This window comes from Alosa alosa, chromosome 13 (assembly GCF_017589495.1).
Source record: "Alosa alosa isolate M-15738 ecotype Scorff River chromosome 13, AALO_Geno_1.1, whole genome shotgun sequence".
Lineage (NCBI taxonomy): Eukaryota > Metazoa > Chordata > Actinopteri > Clupeiformes > Clupeidae > Alosa > Alosa alosa.
Genome location: NC_063201.1, coordinates 33,060,283 through 33,082,251, shown reverse-complemented (window position 1 = coordinate 33,082,251; position 21,969 = coordinate 33,060,283). Strand labels below are relative to the sequence as shown.

General features: G+C 40.8%; 1 protein-coding gene across 1 annotated transcript in view; it reads left to right on the top strand.

Moving 5' to 3' along the window:
- Positions 1 to 21,969, top strand: part of aplp1 (amyloid beta (A4) precursor-like protein 1) — a 145,712-nt gene that overhangs the window by 12,027 nt on the left and 111,716 nt on the right. The window contains exon 2 of the mRNA XM_048260191.1: positions 10,046 to 10,225. Coding sequence (XP_048116148.1) covers positions 10,046 to 10,225 — 180 coding nt within the window. The remainder of the gene's footprint in view (positions 1 to 10,045; positions 10,226 to 21,969) is intronic.

The following is a 21,969-nucleotide window of genomic DNA, read 5'->3' as shown; positions in this document are numbered from 1 at the left end:
AATGGCAGATGAAGACCTTCCTTTATTTATCATGCCGACGACTGCCACGTTATCGCAATGAAGAGTTATGCGTTTGCGAGACCAAGAGCCACCCCATAAAACACTCGCAACCACGACGGGGTAGAGCTCATGAAGAGCAGAAGAGGCAGATCCAAGGGCAAAGGCGGAGAACTCGGCTGGCCATTTCTCTGCGAACCATTGCCCTTGGAAGACCCCCCCCCAAAGCCCACTGAAGGAGCCGCGTCCGTAAACAAATCGAGGGAAGGAAGATTCAGGGACTTCGTTAGAAAACCAAATGCCGCTCCAATTGTTAAGGAGCTGGGACCAGAACCTGAGGTCGGACCTGCTACCTTCCGCCGACCTGGACTAGATCAGACAGCTTCTCGACGGAATGAGCCAGATTTAGGAGACGAAATAAATGAGCGCCCTGAGGGATTATCCTCATGGCTTAAATTTAGATGGCCTAGTAGCTTAAAGAAGCACAGGCGTTTAGGAAACCCGCACTAGAAGACACAAACGAAGCGGTAATGGCCCTTATTTCTGAGGAGTTTCTCTTCTGGAAGAGAAGCTTGCATTTTGACGGAGTCCAGCATAATGCCTAGAAATTCGAGTGACGTAAGAGGACCCAGGGTTTTCTCCTCAGAGAGCGGGACGCCTATGGTGCTGAAAGTTTGTCTAAGCGTGTCTAGCACGGAAGTCTTGGCGGACGGGAAGTCAATGAGCAAAAAATCATCGAGGAGATGGAGAACGAATGGTAATTTGTAGACGTTAAGCAGGATCCAACACAATGCTTCTGACAAGCAGTTGAAATGTGAGGACTACTCCTACAGCCAAATGTCAGCGTAACCGCGAAGTAAAATTTTGACTCGGGGGGGAAAAAGGGGCCATTCAGAGGGATGAATGGGCATGACTTTGAAAGCGTCTGTGATATCGGCCTTCGAAAGCCATGCACCTTGGCCTGCTATCTTGATTAAGTGGGCAGCATTGTCGACAGAAGCATAGTAGAGGGAAAAGGGGTAAAGGGGGAAAGGGGGATACACTCATTAACGCTGGCTACGCGCTCAGAGTGGGGAGATGACATGTCAAAGATGAGGCGCTTTTTCCCTGAATATTTCATGGTCGCGAATTCTATTGAATTTACTCTAAAAAGGAGAGAAAGGAGGAGAAGAGAACGGTCCAACCACGAGCCTTTATTGACTTCTCTGGCCAGCAGGCTAGACACAGTAAGTGGTTCGACAGAGCAGATAATAAATTCCTAGCCACATAGGATGTCCTCAAAGGGGAGAGGACGCCGACCCGAAACCCTTGAGAAAGCCCTGTGATTAGAAAATTAACAAAAGAAGGATCGGGGTGAGAGGACAGAAAGTGAGAGAGGGCAGGCACATTGGTGGTGTGGAGGGATGCCCGCTTAGAATTGTTTTGATGTTGTTGCAGGCTTCCCTCTCGTAGGGAGGCCTCATTCGCCGGGGCAGACCGACTTTGGGTGGGGATCTTTGCAAAAGCTACAAACATGTGAAAACGGCAATAGGGAAAGTACAGACAGATTCATTGAAATTATTACACACAGTTACACCATTAAACACGACCAGGGGGCGCCCTCTTCTGTCGAGATTAGGGCTTACTAGATCAGCACCATGGATAGCAACAGGCGTCGGATCCCTGTTGACGCTTTTAGGGCAAAAAGTGGCGGGATGGCCGTGAGAGCTACAGATGGAGCACTCGATGCCCGCCAAAATGCCGAACCAGGAGCTCAGTGTCGGTGACTGCCCAGTCCAGCCGGGTGTTGTGGAGTGTGATAAAAGCGGCAGATTTGGCTGCAAAAGCTAAATGGTATTCATAGAACAAGGTTCCGCCGTAGCGTTGGCTGAAGTCGGCCATCATTGCCATGTAGAGGTCCAGTTCTTCCCTCCGGTCAGGGTAGCTTTGGCACATGATATCTCTATAGACACTGAACGCAATAACAAATTCCCCGAAGGAGAGATTGCGGAGCAGCCTAGGGTCGGATGTTTTGAGTAAAACGGATACGTCCCCACAGTCTATGAACTGACGATCGATGGCGGGCGATGGCAGTAGGAGAGAGGCAAGATTAACGTCCTTACCTTGGATGATGTGAGATCTCATAATGGGAGAGAGAGCAGCTGCGGCGGGAGAAACAAACCTCCTACCCAGATCTTGAGCTGGGAGCGCTGAAGCGAGGTTGAAGGTATGTAGACCTGCTAGGGCGGATGCTTCTGTAAGCGGTGCGCCCGCGGAGTGAGCAGGAGGGCGAAACGCCGCTGGCAAGAAGGAGGAAGTGGAGGGGAGCGGCGCGTGGGAAAACGCTGAGATGTTGAGAGAGGCTGCCGGTGTGGAAGTTGATGGTCTCTCGAAGGCTTCCATTCTTGCTTCGAGGCCTTTCACTGTCGATGTGAGAGACAGGATAGCATCCACGATGGATTGATCGGACGCCGGCGAAGTTTGCGTCGGAGCTTTGTATGCCCTTTTTCCTGGCTGAGATGGAGGAGGCTTAGCCGGGCGCTTTCGGCTTGCCTTTTTCGGCTGAGCTGGGGCCTCCGGGGAAGCGATATCCTCCTGGTCGGATATGGAGGGAGTACCCAGAATACTCAGGGCCATAAAGAGCAGGTCTTCTTCTCGAGTCCCGCTTTTGATGGGGATCCCTTTGTTTCTCCAGTAGCTCCAGAATCTGCTCAGACGGATGGTTTGACCATGGGGAGTCCCGCGGCGAGGACGCCGGAGAGTCCGCGCACATTGGCAGGTGGAACAGGGTCATCATCGTCGGAGTCAGATACTTGAAAGTCAAGCAAGTTGTAGGAGGACATAGTGAGCTGTGAAGCGGAATACGACTGACTATCGAAAACCGATACCTGGAGACAGCAAACAGATACGTGAGTGAAGAAGTTTTAAAAACGGTTGTACGCCGCTGATTGGTTAGGAGTAATGAATGAATGAGTGACGTAGCATTGAGTCTTCCTGACAGAATTTAACGCTGACGCTTCCATTTATTTATAATGTGCATTGAAAACACAATATAAAACTAAAATATAATAGACACTTCAGTGGAAATACATTGATATTTTAAACAGAAATCATACATCATACACACATTTTTCGTTCAATTAAACAAGTTTTACTTTAACTCTTTCCCCTTTTGTTGAAAAGAGAAACCACTTTCACTGCCAGTTTGTGTACATTAAAACAAACACACACACACACACACAGCATGTGAGCAACAACTACATCATATTTACACAATTTTTTCAACAGCTATTTTTACAATGGTCTGATTTGGAATGGTCTTTGCAGCCACCATCTTGCTTCCAGTTAGAAAAGCCTGATTCTGCTTTGAAGATTGACGATGGGTCATTTGAAAGCGAAAAAACTACGGAAGGGGTAGCAAAACACTAAAGATGAATGACAAAATATGCTCACTATAGTGGCAATAGGAAATAGCATCATACCATTATGAGCAGCTATGCTTGGTGACTGGTGGTTCTGAAGACTGTGGGTTGAAGTCACCAGCTCCTGCGCCATCCCAGTCAGTACGTGAAACACAAATGTGTGTCACAAAATCCATGCTTGTATTCAGCATGTCGTCTGGCAAAAAAACAGTTATTATTTATTTTTTTTAAATCATATAAAGCTAAAGTGAATAGAGTAGAACATTTAACCAATTTATCTGAATGAAACTCTCCTTGTCCTAACACTTTGAGACAGAATTCATGCGAAGCCCATGAATCAAATACACTCAGAATAGTGGTTAATAACTTTGCAATGATAGCTCACATTAACTACAAAAACGTAGCGTTAGCTATTAGGCATGTATTCTCATGTTCATGTTAGCAGCTGCCAAACTTTTTCCTCAAGCAAAAAAAAAAATCGAACGTTATTTACATTTGGTAAGGAGCACTAGCGCATGTAATATTATTAATTTCGGACCCCAAACAAACAGGATGTCAATTTCTCTGCGTTTCATATAACACCATTTCAAACACTTCATACATTAGCCTACCTTTCCATACATAAAATCTATCAGCATGCTAACAATGAATAACAATCAAACCTCAACTCAAGTAACCTAACGTTAAGTTAATGTTAACAGTTCACTGACTAAGTCAGTTAACAGTTCACTACAAGCTTGCTGCTGTTGCGTAATTTAATTGACAAACTTAACATATTGTGACAGCAACAAATAAACGTCCCTTCCACATAACGATGATAACCAACATAGAGATTTGTGACTCACCAAGAAACTTCTGTGGAGGATGAAACACTGCTATCGGTTCTTCACGTTAGAATTCTAGCTGATACTTTCGTTAGACAAATGTATCGGTTCTTCACGTTAGCTGATACTTCCGTTAGCCAAATGTATTGTTTCTTCACTTTAGCAGAGACATTTCTGGTTAGCCAAATGTATTCTTTCCTTTACAGTTCACTGTGTGCTTCAGTTTTCAAGCTTCATAGGTGCATTACTGCCACCAGTTGTTTGGGAATGGAATTGCATCTCTGATCGTCGTTCTCAACAAGTTTGACACTTGATGATTGACGATACAGGGGCCAATGAGATTTCAGATGGGGCCTGGGCCCCTGTGGCCCCGCCCCTAGAACCGCCCCTGGCTATAGCCCCACAACTTTGTGAAGAACAGCAACGACTGCTATCGTAGTTTGCCTTGGTTGTAGAAGGCGCCAAGAGGATGAATCCCGGCAAGAGAAAAACACCGCTGCCACCAGTATGTAACCTGATAATTCGTGGGTTTGCAGAGTTCACACTCTCCAATCTCTTAGACGTGGGCAAGACGAAGACAGGTTACACTTCGGTTATATAACTTTTTTTATTCACACAACCAATTTAGACAGGCAACCAGCCTAACGCGCGCTCACTTCTCTCCAGCTACACTCTACATTCCAAAACGTCCGGTGGGGAAACCATTCCCCCCCGGAACCAAAACACCCAACTCTCAAATGTATGGGAAACTAAAATCCTAATACGTTAATCATTCACCATTACATTAACAGAGGAATGGAATAAGACTGAATGAAATAAAATGACATTAAACAAAAAATAATATAATAAAATCACTGTTTACACTATTGTAGGTCTAGAAGGATGTCATTTAATCATTCCTTTAAAATAGAGATTTAATTCATTCATTATTAACCATTGTTTTTATAGAAAACTGGTTAACCCTTAGAACACTAAGCTGTTTTTAGGGCATTTTCACTACCTTTATTCATAAGGATTTATTCTGGTTATTATAAGTGCCACACACACATATTATATATTGTTTGTTTTTTTCAGCAGAGTCTAGGCTATCCAGATCTGCCATTCATGTATTAGTACTAGCATTGATTTTATTTAGATTTTTAAAGAATTAAAATATAAAAAGCCTATTATAAAAATTCGGTAACACTTTATTTTAAGGTTCACATGTTAGCCACCAATACATACTTAATTAATACCTGTATTAGTGACTGGTAAGGCATGTGTTAGGTAACATTAACCATTTGTTAGGTGTGTATTCACAAATTTCTTGTTCATGACGAATTAGGCCTTTATTATCGATATAATCTTAATAATGACCTTGTAACCCTTGATCTCTACATACTAATTAGTAGTAAGTACCAAAATAGAATATGCATAACCTACTTGTATACTGTCTGAATAAATCCCAAATAGTAGGAGAACAGTTGTAGAATAAGCAAGTGTATGGCTCAACCTCATTGCTGCATTTCACTGCCAAGGTTGCTGTGTGAAATAGCACTTAATAACTGGGAGATTGGCTCCCATTCTAAAGTGGAAACTGGTTTCTTGGTAGCAAGCACATTGCTACTTGATTTAATTTCATGATTTTTTTTTTTTATTTTCATACTTGATCGTAGAGACAAGTGTGTAGTCTCGTTGGAAAGCCCCAAAAAGGTTTCATCTCGCTGTGATGAACAGTTCCGGAGCAATGTAACAGAGAAGAAAGGGTGTGTTTTTTGACGCACTTTGCGTCAATCGGGTTCTAAGGGTTAAGCATAAAGCTCTTTTAAAGCAATGCCCTGAAATATTATTACAGTGCATGAAAATGCTAGTCATCAACTATGACTCCTACCCACTGTAGCTAGTTAGCATTGTTAGCATAGTTTAGCAAAACTGCTAGAAAACATTAGCTAAGTAGCATGGTTAGCATATTAGCATAGTTAGCATTTTTAGCAAAACTGCTAGAAAACATTAGCTAAGTTAGCTAAGTAGCATTTAACATAGTTACCATAGTCAAACATTAGAGCCATTCCAACGTTTAGTTATCGTCAAATATCTACCTATACACAGCCATTAAACTATTTGAATATCAACATTCATTAAACTTTCAGTCTGTCAACAACTTTTAAAGTATTTACATTACACTTTTAAACAGTCTACTCTTAAACTATCATTAAACTATCTATCTATTAAACTAGCTGTCTATCAACAACTTTTAAACTATACATTCAACTTTTAAACAGTCTACTTTTAAACTACCATTAAACCATCTATCTATTAAACTAGCTGTCTATCAACAACTTTTAAACTATCTACATTCAACGGTCTACTTTTAAACTATCAACTTTTATTAAGCTATGCAACCGCAATGTCTATCCTAGCATCACCGTAGTAACCATCTTTGTATTATTATGACCGCCGCGCAGCGAAGCGGCGGTCATATAGGTTTAGTCAGATTTCCGTCAATGATTCCCGGGACACTGAAAGACCGGGTACCGCGAAACTTGGTGGGCATGTAACCCCACATGGATAGCATGGAACCATCGTTTTTCGTTTTGATCTGTAGCCCCCCGCTGGACTGGACCCCGAAAGGAGGGTAGGGCAGACACAGTTTTCTGTGAATATCTCGAAAACCGTGGGGTTTAGGAGGACCATTTTTTTTTTTGTATGTTGATCTCAAGGGGCCATGTCAACCCATTCCATAACCACTCATTTCATGTATAAGCCACCTAGTTAAACACAAAAAGTAAAAATGAGGTGATGTAATTGAAGGTATCTGTGACCTAACATAGTCAAAACTGCACGAAATTGGAAGTGTAGGATCATTATGACACCCTCCGAATGCATGCCAAGTTTTGTGTACTTTCGTTCATGGGGGGCCTTACAATAAAATCATTTATGTGCACATTTAGTGACGTACACCAACAAGGATTCCCAGGACACTGAAAGACCAGGGTACACAAAACTTGGTGGGCATGTACCCCCACATGGATAGCATGGAACCGTCATTCTTCTTTTTGATCTGTAGCCCTCCCCCCGCTGGACTGGACCCCCCGAAAGGAGGGTAGGGCAGACACAGTTCTCTGTGAATATCTTGAGAACTGTAGGGCCTAGGATGACCAATTTTTTCTGTATGTTTGCCTCCAGGGGTCATGTTAACCCATTCCATGTGCACACATGTGCATAAACAGATACACTGCGCACACACATACATTTACAGTAATCATAACATTATGACACATACTCACACAGTAGACATATGTACATATGCATGCATGCACATGCACAAACACACATACGCAGGCAAACACACACACAAGCACGCACAAACACACACACACACACACCCACACACATAAACATAAATTTGAAAAGGATAGGACGATGTTCACATGAAGTGTAATTCCCATTTCTTCTTGAAGCGAAATAAATCTGAGGATGTTTATCGGACATGCTTGTTTTTACTGCAGGTGCGTTAATCTTGTAATATCAATAAGGACCTAGGTAATGTTACCGTTAAGCGTTGGTTGAGTGATGGAGGCATTTGATTGATTGCATTTGTAGAAAACTATAAATGCGGTTATACCAAGCAAATGTATAGCAGCACTGTTTGTATCTTTCGACTGTCATTTATTGCACGTGCTACAAAATCATTCTGTGCAATGGAAGATTTACCAACGTTACACCGGTCTGATACAGTTTTGCCTATACATGCGTGAGACTGAGGCGCCTGTTTATTTTGTTTTAAGTGCGTGCAGGGGTGTGGGGGAATCGATGTGCTTTGATTACAGCTTGGTAGTTGTAGTCTGTGAAATTAAAAAGCACGTGTGTGTGAAGTATCCAAACAATGACACCTTCATTTAATTATGGCTGCTTTAGCAAAACACCTTAAGCTACTGTGTAGTGGGTCCCATTTAGAAGTGGCTACTTCATTCAAGGCTTTCCTTGACTCCGGAGCTGCGTGAATGTTATTACAACTTTTCGCCACGATATGACCGTTTAAGTCCGCTTGATACTGTAAAGTAAGCCATTGGTTTCAAAGGAGATTTTATTTGTATCGCCAGCATAGCTTATTGACAATTTATGTTGTCAATAGGCCTACTTATAATCCTACCTGTAGCTTAGGGAAGCTAACAGCTTTCTATTAGGATCTAGTTTGTTAGTTACCGTTTTGTCATAACTCCCTGATGCATTTTTTTTGCATTTAGAATAGCCAGAGCGTGTATATCTCAATCGGGAAAATTAAACAATATCGGGTGCCTATGGACTAGGCTGGGTGAACCCAGCCTGATCTGCCCGCTATTTATTTTTTTTGATTTCTTAAAAGATTGAGCTTGGTCTGATGAAAGCCAGACTAGCCATGGACCTCAGTTAAACAATGCAAGGGAACATGAATCAGCCTATATTTGCACGAACAATAACGGACAAAAGCTCTTCAACTTTGGCCCGTTAAAATGTGTATGAACAGTCTAGCGACGCATTTCATCAAGGCCCATTTGGACATGTCAGTTATTTGCACCACTGGTTAGATGTAAAACAGCATTTAGTTTCAGACTAGGCTACTGTTACTTAATTTGTGCATTAACAATAACGTTTCAGACTACTGTTACTTAATTTGTGCATTGACAATAAAGTATTACATGAACTAAAGATGACACAAATCTTATGTAGAAGAAGAAACATTCACAAAAAATCCATCCATCCAAAAATGACCTTTGTTTTTGATAGCTGTTGTAAACGGCATGGAACTGACAGAGATGTTTTTGTTTATAAATACATAATAAATAAATAAATAACATTATGCTGATACCTTTTGCTTTTCCCAAATACAATGTAGCCTACAGGTGTAAGTGACCTTTCATCAATCCAGTTGCAATGGATGAACTGTGATGAACTGCCCTACTTGTGATTGTTTAGAGATTTTAAAGGTTTTATAACAATGCTACATCTTCTTTGGCTATTCTACAATCTATTCACCTTTTCAGCACCAGTAGGCTACTTTCTGTGCAGCCACACACACACACTCAGGCATGCCAAACAAGCATACACAAAAGTTTCAAGAGTGGGGGATGGAGTAAAATATGGAGACAAATTGAAGTGTGATTTATTTTCGCGGAACGGATGTACAGGACTGAGCGGCGGTCATATTTTGTACCGCTATGCGGTACATCTAGTCTATTTTAACTATACATGATATTTTACATCACAACTTTTGCATTTTCATGCACTGGTAATTCCTTGGAATTGCATTTCTAGTTATTATTATTATTATTATTATTATTATTATTATTATTTATTAAATAATAATAATAATAATAATAATAATAATAATAATTTCCTCAATTAATCCATTCAAAATATAAACTATACATATTTATATTTAATTCCTTTCCTTGTAGCCTACACGTCTTTGGGACATCCTCTCTAAGTCACACAGACACACACACACACACACACACACACACACACACACACAGAGAGAGAAAGAGAGAAGCTGAAGTACTCAGTCACAGTTAAAATCTTAGTATGGTTGTAGTCACTAGATATGTAATTTTACTCTGTGGGTGAGATGTTGGGTTTGGTAGTTCAATATCAGTGTTAGGATAGGTGGTCATGTACTTTAAACCTCACTACCTAAGAGTTTTGCATTACAGACAAAGCATTACCCTCTTCTTTATAAGTCCAAGATTACAGGTTGAAGCACAAGGTGAGACGTTGTGGGCTACAGGACTGTTCCATATTTTTATTTGTTTAAATGCTTGTCATTGACGTCTATCTCTCTTTTTTTGTGCCCCATCATTCCAGGTACAGATCACGAATGATGTGGTGGGCCCAGGTCAGCCACTGATGGAGCCACAGATTGCCATGTTCTGTGGACGGCCACTCTTACACATGAACCAGGCAAATGGCCAGTGGGAACCTGACCCTCAGGGTCGTCAAGAATGCTTCACTGACTATAGTCAGATCCTGTCCTACTGCCAGGAGGTATATACTATTTTTAGCATATATCTGCTCATCTTCCATAGTTTCTCATTTCCTTATAAAGTTCCTCATTTTCTTCTCTGAATGTCTGTCCTCTCAGTCATTAAACCTTCTGCAAAAAGAACATCAAGTATGAATTGCATTAGCATTGAATTACATCTAATACATAAAGGGTTTTCCCATCTTCAGTGGTTTTCAGGTTTTATTGTGAAGCATTTTACACAAGAAATGATAATCTTATTCCGCCACAGCAAGAAGGGATTGTTAACTGAAATCCAATCAGGTCACATGAAATAGAAGTTTTGCACAGATGTACAGTGCCTATAAATAGTATTCACCCTCTTGGATATTTTCCCCTTTTTATTGCTTTTATAAATGGAATCTTCGTCCATTTAATTTGCCCCCTTTTACAATAATGTACTGTCTTTAATGTCAAAGTGAAAGCAGGTTTCTACAAAGTAGGCCTAATATTAACTAGAAATCCAATTCCAAGGAATCACCAGTGTATTCAAATGTAAAAAAAAAAAGTGAAATATTGGGTGCTATGCTAAATAAAGAAATTGATATGCTTGTTGTGGTTTGTAGGGTGTTGCTATGGTAATTAAGATGGTTGCTAGGGTATTCATAGTGGGTACTATGCTAAAGTGGTTGCTTTGCTGGTTGCTAGGGTAATCATGTTGGTTGCTAAGCTGGTTGCTTGGTTGACATTATGGTAGTGGTTGCTAGGTTGTTGCTAGTGTAATTGAGATGGTTGCTAGGGTACACATGGTAGTTGCTATGCTAAATAAAGTGGTTGGTGTGCTAGTTACTAGTGTAATGATGTTGGTTATTATGTCGGTTTTCTTGGATGACATTTTAGTAGTCATTGCTAGATTGTTGCTAGGGTACTTTAGATGGTTGCTAGGGTGTTGCTAGGGTAGATATGGTGGTTGTTGTGCTAAATAAAGCAGTTACTATGTTGGCTCCTAGGGTAATTAACTTGGTTGCTATGGCGGTTGCTGGGTTAATTCAGATGGTTGTTAGGTTTTGCTAGGGTAATCATAGTGTATTATAAATGTAGGTTAAGTAAGGGATAACGGCCGCCGAGGTGTCCTGTTATACGGAATTAATGGACGAGGGCGAGGGGCAAAGAACTCCCTGACGTGCAGCCTCCGCCTGAGTCCATTAATTCTGTATAACTGGACACACCTCGAAGGCCGTTATCCCGCTTATCACCCGGTTGCCACTGTAAAGCAAAGGAAACACGCGGTTCCGTTTAAAAAGAAGCTCACTAGTTCATCTTGTTGTACAACTTTCGTTGGCCCTATAACAGCGATAGCATGGACAGTTAGCTTGTTTACAGTTGATTCCATTGTTGCAAAGCCTGCCTCCAGGCTCAACCGTCGTCCAACTATCGTTGTTATAGTTAACATTCATAAGCATTGATATGGAACAGCAATTAAACTTTTTTTACCAGATCTACTTCATAGTTGTCCCGTTATTCAGAATTAAAAGCCACCCTGCCAGCCAATCAGAAAAGAGTATTTCTTCTCTCCGGGTGATGAGCCTTTATATTTTATGCTGCTCTATGACCTCATGGGTCATGACTGATCACAGCCATAGGCGCTGATTTATGTTTCCGTCGGTGGGTGCTCAAACAATTAAATGCCCGATACCAACGCCCATGTGTATTGTGGCCATACGGTTTTTGAGAAGTAGCCTAATGTGTACAGTGGGCAGTGCTTCGACTTGGCCAGCTTCCCTCGTGGTCCGCGCACGGGATCACGCGACTTTAATTTGTATTTTTCCAGTGACGCTGCAACGACGCTGCAACAACCGGCAGAGGTCTCAAGTGAGCAGGGTGTCTCGTAAAAAGAAATGGAGCTGGAAACCCCTACAGACTTCAGTACAGACTTTAGCAGACTGGTTTAGAAATAATTTAATAGCCAGAAATATGCCTGCCCTGCCCTAATAAAGAAATATTTGGTTAACGGCGAGTGAATCCCGTTTGCAGCCGTAGAAAAAACGCAGGACAAATTAAACATTCTGGTTTTCTCCGAGTGCAACGATGATAGACAGACATCATTTTTTGATTATTAAAGAGTTTTTTTATTTAAAGGCTTGACTTCGTGCTTATTCAGAAGAGCATTTAGTGCTCTCCCCAATCCCAGACGTTCACATTGCCTGTTTGTTTGTAATGGATGCAACCGCGAGATACGCTTGTCATAGGCGCCGATACCGTGGGTGCTCCGTCTCTCGGGCACCCACTGAAAACATTGAGCACCCACGTGTGCCAGTTTACAGTCCCGGCTAAATTTACATTAATTTAAAATCAAACATCGCAGTTTATGTTAAATTCAGCATCTCTTATAATGTGATTGGATATGTTGCTGTCAATTCCCTACTCCATATACTAACCACCAATGAGAGCGTCTCTCGTATGAAAATTCCTGACACTTCCCACCTGAAGAATTAACGCAAGGCTTTGTCGGGTCTTCAGCCCTGAATGTTTAAAATGTATATAGCCCTGAATATCATTTTAAAAGTAGTCTGACAAAGCTTATTGTTTTGTGACACAGCTAAACACTGGTACCTCATAGAACGTCTATAACATAGCCTAGGTGGTCGCAACTCACAAAAGTAAAGCAGATAGAAATAACTCACGCAAATCTAGCTTACAACACGCAGACAGCTTCATGGGCAGAGGAGAGAGCAAGCGCACGCGCACAGGTGCTTTATGATTGTTGGCTTCTGATAGTATCTTTCTAATTCACTGAACTGCATTAGGTGACAAATGGTATTGCCCTTATCTTATAACTCCTTGTCTGAGCGACTACCAGGCCTATGGTTTTTAAAAGTCAGATGTTCCCTGACAAAGACATTCGAAAATTAAGAATGTTTATTGACTTGAAAAATACACTAATTTTTGCAAACTCCCTTCATTCAACCCTTGAAGACATCGCGGTCTGGTGCGCTTTGTAGATCATTTCTCGTACCATTTAATTTCTCAGAATTTAGGTCTACTAGGCCTACAATAACGTCATCACCAAATACATCTTTTATTTTTAGTTGATCAACCACAAAGAGTAGCATAGGCCTACTGTGCACAGTGCACTGATGACTGTAGCAGCCCAAGGTAACCAGTTGTTGTAGATGAGAGGCAACCCCTTGTTTCAGATAGCCTGGACAACATGTTACCTGGGTGTTGCCTATTAATTAATGGTAGCCTACAATAGTTAATTGATTCGCATAACATATTAGTTGGGTCAAAGAGTAGGGAATCAGGATGGAGAGAGTCACGCGTGTGTTGCTTTTGCGGGATCGAATCCAGTTTAATGCTAGTTTTCAAAACATATATTTTTTTACATGTCTTTTGTCCGAGTGGCTGTAATGTAGCCGAGTGCTCATGGCGTATGAAAAGCGACTTCAAACCACCTAAAACAACTTGTTTGTGAATGTCTGACAACTGCTACAGCGCATGCACGCGCCAGGAAACCAGTAGGTGGAGAAACCAGAAGGCACACAACACCGGAACGATTTTAAGGCTATTTCGCATAGGCAACTCAATGGTGCTATTTCACACGCATTATAGCGACCCCCACTCCCCGGACCGGGGGTCAAAATTGCTCAAAAATGACGTTCGAATATCCCCTCTAAAATAAACACATGGATTCGACACATGCATACAAATCTTCACGATAGGCCTATTAACTGACCGCCCGATTCACGTTGGCTGAGGGGCAGGGGGGGGGGGCATCAGACATTTGTTCCCAAGGGTCTATGAATGGTTAATCCGGCCCTGCCCCCAACGAACGAAACTTTCCACCTCTGAGACAGCTGAAAAGAAGTCTAGAGGACTCCTAACTCACTAAGACCTACTTACTGTAGGCTGCGCAAACCACAGGCCTTTTTTTGGGCAAGCCTGCATTCGCGGCAGGCCTTCTGATGAAGAATTGTATATAAATCCTGCGCTAACAGTAATCCTCCTACCCCTGCTACCACAGCTGTGGATAGTGTGGCATGCTCACGCTTTATGTCTCCTTCTTGCAAACTAGGCTATAGCCCAACCATTTACGTCTTTAAAAAATAACAACTTGCTAGATATGCCTTCATATCTTTGGGCTTCATTCAGCATTTTGTTCTTCCACTGGAAATGACTCTTCTAAATTTGCTGCCTGCTGCATCCTTTCTGTTTGTATTGTTTAGAAAATGTTTGACGTCTTGAGTTAATGCAATAAACATTGTTTGCTGGTAACCAGCCACAAATAGCCTACAGATACTTGTGTGCGTACATTCTCTATTCTCTCCAAAATGTGCCCGTTCTATAGGCTGGCCAAGTGCATAATTCTATGCATAAAGCAGATGTATTTGTTTATTGTACAGAAAAAAAAAAAATAACCTGTCAAGCAGTCAATTGGCTACATTGCAGTCAATAAGTAGGGCAAATTTTAAACCAAAGCGTGGGTCATAGTTGTCTAAGCCTCTGCTGTGAGGCCAAACCCATGAACAAAGACGCATTGATATCTGCAATAGAGTTTTTTTTGGCGAAACAAGTTCACAGCCGAACGAGTCATAGCACTGAAGAGAGAGCAGGGCCCGAATTATCTTTTTGTCTTTAAGGGGGTCTCTCTTGGCACACCACAAGATAGCTTAACAAGGCGATACAATTAAATAGCCTAGGCGAAAGTGGCGCTTTTAGCAGTAGCCTATATGCCACGATAGGCCTAGACACACACAATAACAATAGACAGAGATTTTTTCATAGAAATTGATTCCTTTTAATTCATTTCAACATATTATTGATTGTAATATTCCATATTTAATTTTAATTTCACAATACAAAGATAGACTAAAGGATTTACTCTGAGTGCCATTCTCAATTTCACAACGTAGGCTAACTCATTTGAAGCAGACCACCGTCTCAGATAGGCTATCCTCAGTGTCAAACACAATAATGCATGTAGTATAACTTATACACAGGGAAAATGCACTAACTGGCAGAAAATAATAAAGCCATTGCAGCCAAACTATGTTCTAGTATTATAGGCTAATGTGCACATAGTAACAACACCTGGGCGTTCAGTCGTCTCGTGTGTTGAACCGTGGGAATAATCAGAGCCATCTGAGGGAATAATCTGCCATCAGAGATTGCTAACAGGTGTTTCAAAATATCTGGGAACTTTCCGGAGCTCTGAATGACAGATCAGTTCACAGAATCATTGAAGTAAGCTGCATTATGGGCCATAATTTATGGCTTTGTTAATCAACATAGAAGAGGTAAGGCGCAAGTTCAACAGCAAACAGGACTTTTCCGCACGTATCAACCCATGTAGGCTAGCCCAATGAACGCCTATGTAAATACACAAAACATTCTCATCAAAGCAGGGTAACTTGCAAACTTGTCAAGTTGCAAAATGCTATTCGTTTTTAACGGCCAAGAACCGGTCATCATCCATACACAGAAAAACCCTTTGTTCAGTAAGGCAGAGGCACGTAGTCGACGTGATATGCAGGACTATACACAGTATACCCAAAGTCCTTTTAGGCAAGTCCCTCCACTCAAGGGCCATATTGCAACGCTTTTTGGGCACTCATCGGGCATCCTATTCGGCAGAAATGTGCGTGCGCAAGGCTTCACGACACCAATCTTGCTCCAGCGGCGAGTTCACAACACACCATATGATTGGCTCCATGTATTCACATCACACCACACGATTGGCTCAATGTATTCACATGTCGACGTTTTGCCGAGGAAGGGGTGGGATATGTGTAGACAATGGCCATATTGGCGTTACAAACTAGCCCCATGCATTTCTTTGGAGGATTGTTTGAGTGCTGTGTCTCCTCATTAGAAAGTCTCTGGTATACCCACTTAAAAAGCATCACCATCTCAGTATACTTACTTAAAACAGACAAGGATAGGTATTAACATTTGGGGTTAATCTCCCACTACAGCTAACTAGACTACACCACAGCAGTAAGGTGCATACATTTCACCAGTGTTACCTTGTTCAAATACTTGAATGCTAAATGCTAAAAAACAAAAAAGCCAAAACAATTTTTAAACATTTTCCCATTTATTTATAATGTGCATTGAAAACACAATATAAAACTAAAATATAATAGACACTTCAGTGGAAATACATTGATATTTTAAACAGAAATCATACATCATCATACACACACGTTCAAAACAAGTTTTACTTTAACTCTTTCCCCTTTTGTTGAAAAGAGAAACCACTTTCACTGCCAGTTTGTGTACATTAAAACAAACACACACACACAGCATGTGAGCAACAACTACATCATATTTACACAATTTTTTCAACAGCTATTTTTACAATGGTCAGATTTGGAATGGTCTTTGCAGCCACCATCTTGCTTCCAGTTAGAAAAGCCTGATTCTGCTTTGAAGACTGACGATGGGTCATTTGAAAGCGAAAAAACTACGGAAGGGGTAGCAAAACACTAAAGATGAATGACAAAATATGCTCACTATAGTGGCAATAGAAAATAGCATCATACCATTATGAGCAGCTATGCTTGGTGACTGGTGGTTCTGAAGACTGTGGGTTGAAGTCACCAGCTCCTGCGCCATCCCAGTCTGTACGTGAAACACAAATGCGTGTCACAAAATCCATGCTTGTATTCAGCATGTCGTCTGGCAACTGTAAAACCAGTTATTATTTTTTTTTTAAATCATATAAAGCTTAAGTGAATAGAGTAGAAAATTTAACCAATTTATCTGAATGAAACTCTCCTTGTCCTAACACTTTGAGACAGAATTCATGCGAAGCCCATGAATCAAATACACTCAGAATAGTGGTTGATAACCAGAGGTGGAAAAAGTACGAAAATATTGTACTCAAGTAAAAGTACCAATACTTTGATGAAATATTACTCAAGTACAAGTTAAAATACCGATCTGAAAATGCACTCAAGTAAAAGTAAAAAGTAGTTCATTTAAAATGTACTTTAAGTAAAAATAAAAGTTTTTTTTTTTTTTTTTTTTTTTTGGGGGTACCAGAACAACCAGTTTTACCAGAGACTTTCTAATGAGGAGATACAGCGCTCAAAAAATCCTCCATAGTAATGCATGGGGTTGGTTTGTCTACACATATCACAACCCTTCCGCGGCCAAACGTCGACATGTGAATACATTGAGCCAATCATGTGGTGTGTTGTGAATACATTGAGCCAATCATGTGGTGTGCTGTGAAGACATCGTGACAATCATCTGTTGTGATCTCGCCGCTGGAGCAAGATTGGTGTTGTGAAGCCTTGCGCACACGCATTTCTGACGAAATAGATGCCCGATAAGTGCTCAAAAAGCGGTGCAATATGGCCGCCGAGTGGAAGTACTTGCCTAAAAGGACTTTGGTCCTAGCTCAAGTTGCTGCAGCCAGCAGCTACGGCAGCCATGTTCATGCTCCCAGTGTGTAGCGCTGTAGCTGCAGCAACTCCAGCTAGGTAAAACCGATTGTTTCAGTTTTGTTCATACCGACAGTACTCTGTGACGTTGAGAAATGTGAAAAATGTGAAAAATCACCGGAATTCTCCTTTAAGTTTGAGCAGTAGTTGATTTTAAAAGTTAGTTGCACTCATCCTTGGTCACTTTGCAGTGAACAGTAATCCAGCACAACTGAAAAGCCCCACACAGGCAGCTGAGGCAGGCAGGCCAATGGAGTTTTTTTATATTTGGAAACGAGCAGAAGGTTCAGCAGATTAAAGGCCATCGAACTGGCGGGGAAAGTGGGAAGTATAGGGCCCCAATAATAGGTAATCCACACATAAAAAATCCAAACAACTCCATAAGTAGAGTCATGTGTAATGAAGTGGAATAACAGAGGGAAAAAGTATTGAACACGCTAAGAAAAAGCACTAAGGCAAGGAAAGGGAAGGAACGAGCTGGAATCTGTAAGTAGTTAGAGAGTAGTTATCCTTTCTATCTGTGCAAATTAATATAAGCTTGGTTAGTAGCCTAAATATTAATGGGCTAGGTTTTTCATTACCAAGGTGTCACACAAGAAACATTTCATGATGGATAAAAGCAAAAAGCTCTCCCAAGACCTTTGCAACCTTATTGTTGCAAAACATATCAATGAAACTGGTTACAGATGAATTTCAAAACTTCAGAATCTTCCAGTTAGCAGCATGGGAGCCATTGTCTGCAAGTGGAAGAAACATCACTGCATCATCAACCGGCCATGCACAGGATCTCGCAATATTTCTGACCAGGGAGTCAGAAGGATAGTCAATTCCAAGAGCCAAGAACCACTCGGAGAAAGCTCCAGAAAGACTTGAAGGCAGCCAATTCAATTAAATAGTTCTGGAAGTAACTAAAGATCAGGATTCACAAGAGGGACCCCTGGAATCTGTTTAGAACAATGGACCAAAATCACTAATAAGTTTTGTCATATAGGAAATGTCTTGAAGCTGTCTTTACAAACAAAGGCTTTTCCACAAAGTATTGAAAAAATTTCAGTAGGCACAAATACTTTTTTCCTGTGTCATTCCACTTTAATACATAAAATTCTTATGTTTGGATTTTTTATATGTGTGTTAATATAATGTGTGGTGAAAATTTCGAATAGACTCACTGGAAGTTTAGGCTAGTTACTGAAAAAAAAATTAAGCGTTCAATACTTATTTCCACCATATATTTATTTTGCCTTAATATTTTAACTTCTAAATTAAATGTCAAAATGAATGTCAGACGAAATTTAAAGGTTGACTGACTGGATTTTGTATACAAAACATAGTGAAAACTGTGTAAGGTCACTCTCACTCTCCCTTGCTAAAGAGCTAAATGGTTTAGTCCGCCTGCACGATTCATAAGGTAGTCTATCTTTTGTTTATTAAGTTGAGCATCGCTAGTAGGCCTAGTGGACCGCTAATTGTTGTTCTGCTGGTGCAATGCCTTTCTCCAAGAAAGCCAAGTCAGGTTACCAAAAACAAAGGCCAAAACAGGAAAAAGAGAGAGACATTAAAATGAGGGGAAACAACTGGTAATAAACTTATTTCCAAAGAAAGGTGAGCACAAACGTCAAAACACGAAATTCCACGGTGTTTGCTTGAATATCTCCGCAATCATTAGTGCTAAAACGAACTGAGACAACTCATTGAAATAGCGGAAAATACATACACATGTAATCTGATGCATCTCGTGATCCAGCTCCATCTCCATCACTTTCAGAAAGACTGCATGGCGCCAGCTTGATTCATGTCCTGTTGTAGGCTAGCCTACATGCTGATCATTATCACTAGGCTAGTGGTTTAGGGCGCAATTTCTTTTCTCTCCCTTTCTGTTTTCGTTAGTCTTAACTTTTTTTTTTACTCAAGTAAAAGATGGGATTTTTGATGTAGCGAAGTACAATACTTCACTCAAAATGTAATCAAGTAAAATTTAAAATACCGATTTTATAAACTACTTAAAAAATACAAAATACACAGAAAAACTACTCAATACAGTAACGTGAGTAAATGTATTTCGTTACTTTCCACCTCTGTTGATAACTTTGCAATGATAGCTCACATTAACTACAAAAACGTAGCGTTAGCTATTAGGCATGTATTCTCATGTTCATGTTAGCAGCTGCCAAACTTTTTCCTCAAGCAAAAAAAAAAATCGAACGTTATTTACATTTGGTAAGGAGCACTAGCGCATGTAATATTATTAATTTCGGACCCCAAACAAACAGGATGTCAATTTCTCTGCGTTTCATATAACACCATTGCAAACACTTCATACATTAGCCTACCTTTCCATACATAAAATCTATCAGCATGCTAACAATGAATAACAATCAAACCTCAACTCAAGTAACCTAACGTTAAGTTAATGTAAACAGTTCACTGACTAAGTCAGTTAACAGTTCACTACAAGCTTGCTGCTGTTGCATAATTTAATTGACAAACTTAACATATTGTGACAGCAATAAATAAATGTCCCTTCCACATAATGATGATAACCAACATAGAGATTTGTGACTCACCAAGAAACTTCTGTGGAGGATGAAACGCTGCTATCGGTTCTTCACGTTAGAATTCTAGCTGATACTTTCGTTAGACAAATGTATCGGTTCTTCACGTTAGCTGATACTTCCGTTAGCCAAATGTATTGTTTCTTCACTTTAGCAGAGACATTTCTGGTTAGCCAAATGTATTCTTTCCTTTACAGTTCACTGTGTGCTTCAGTTTTCAAGCTTCATAGGTGCATTACTGCCACCAGTTGTTTGGGAATGGAATTGCATCTCTGATCGTCGTTCTCAACAAGTTTGACACTTATTGATGATTGACGATACAGGGGCCAGTCAGGGACCAGTGAGATTTCAGATGGGGCCCGGGCCCCTGTGTATAGGTTACTATCTTAATTGCTTTATACTCAATACTTGACCAATTGCTATTGCATCTGTCTATTGAAAGTGAGAATGTGGCATGTGATCTACTGTGTAGGCTTCATAAAATAAAATAAACAGATTGCTAATGGCCTACAAGCTGATCTGGGGTGCGTTTTGCCGTACAACTACGGAGGTTAGCTTTTTACTAACAGGATGCATCGTTCAACTAACCAACATGTAAGTTACGACTGTTTCCCCAAACTGTCGTACTTACATAGTATTGTAAGTTTGGACCATGATAGTTTCCAAACTTCAGTAGTCTGGACCAAGGTGGTTAATGACGTTTAGTAGCATGTGAACGGGCACCTGCACATACTTCTGTGGCGCACTGCGTTAAGGCCGGCAGATGGCAGCCGCCGTTGCACAGCAGTTACCAGTCCTCTGTCCAAGAGTTCGAATCTGGGTTAAGATTTTGACAACAATATTGACATCGTTGTTTACCTAAGTTTATCTTTTGTGCCTATCATATTATCAAAATGGATGTATGGTGGTTAGAGGTGTAAATATCAATTAGAAACCTAAATATATTTATAATTAATAATTTGCAAACAAATAACTGGCGTCAGTGACGTCTTTGACATGAAGATCCCTGGAACTATGCTTCTACTCTACCACAGGTCGAGAGGTGTAGTTCTAACTACACAACTTCACGATAGTGGTTGCGAACGTTCGTTGCTACTATGGTTTTGGGAAACATGGTTTTACTATGGTTTTAGTGTAACGATGCATTGGACCATGTAAGTTCCAAATATGAATGTAATTCTGCGGCATTAAGCAGATGTATTTGTTTATTGTACAGAAAAATAAAAATGACATGTCAAGCAGTCAATTGACTACATTGCAGTCAAGAAGTAGGGCAAATTATTTTCTTAAACCAAAACGTGGGTCATAGTTGTCTAAGCCTCTATAGCGTAGCCTGTTAAAAACGCCGCAGAAGCCTACCCAAGGCTACAGATTAATTCTGAACAGTTATTTCTCTACTGGCTCAATTATCACACCACTGTTTTGATTTTATGAAGTTGCGTTACCCCAACACTGACAATAATGTAGACAGCAAATTTCGATTTCGATTTTCGTTACCACCGTGTAGTCAAGCCTTAAGCCATACCCAAGTAGCCTAAATCGAGGTAAATCGAGCTTTTTCAGAAGGGGCGGCAGGCAGAGCGCGACTGAAGTGGCCATTTGAAAGCGATGCCCACTGTATGCATTTCCAACACTTTAGGAAATCAACAGCGGCACACACAAAACGCCAATACAGTTTGCGCGAGTCCATGGGCGTCACCCCCGAGGGCATTTCTTAAATGCTGTTAAGCAAAGGCACAATTTTTGTGCACTTTCAGTCACCTACACTACGCCTAAATCACACAT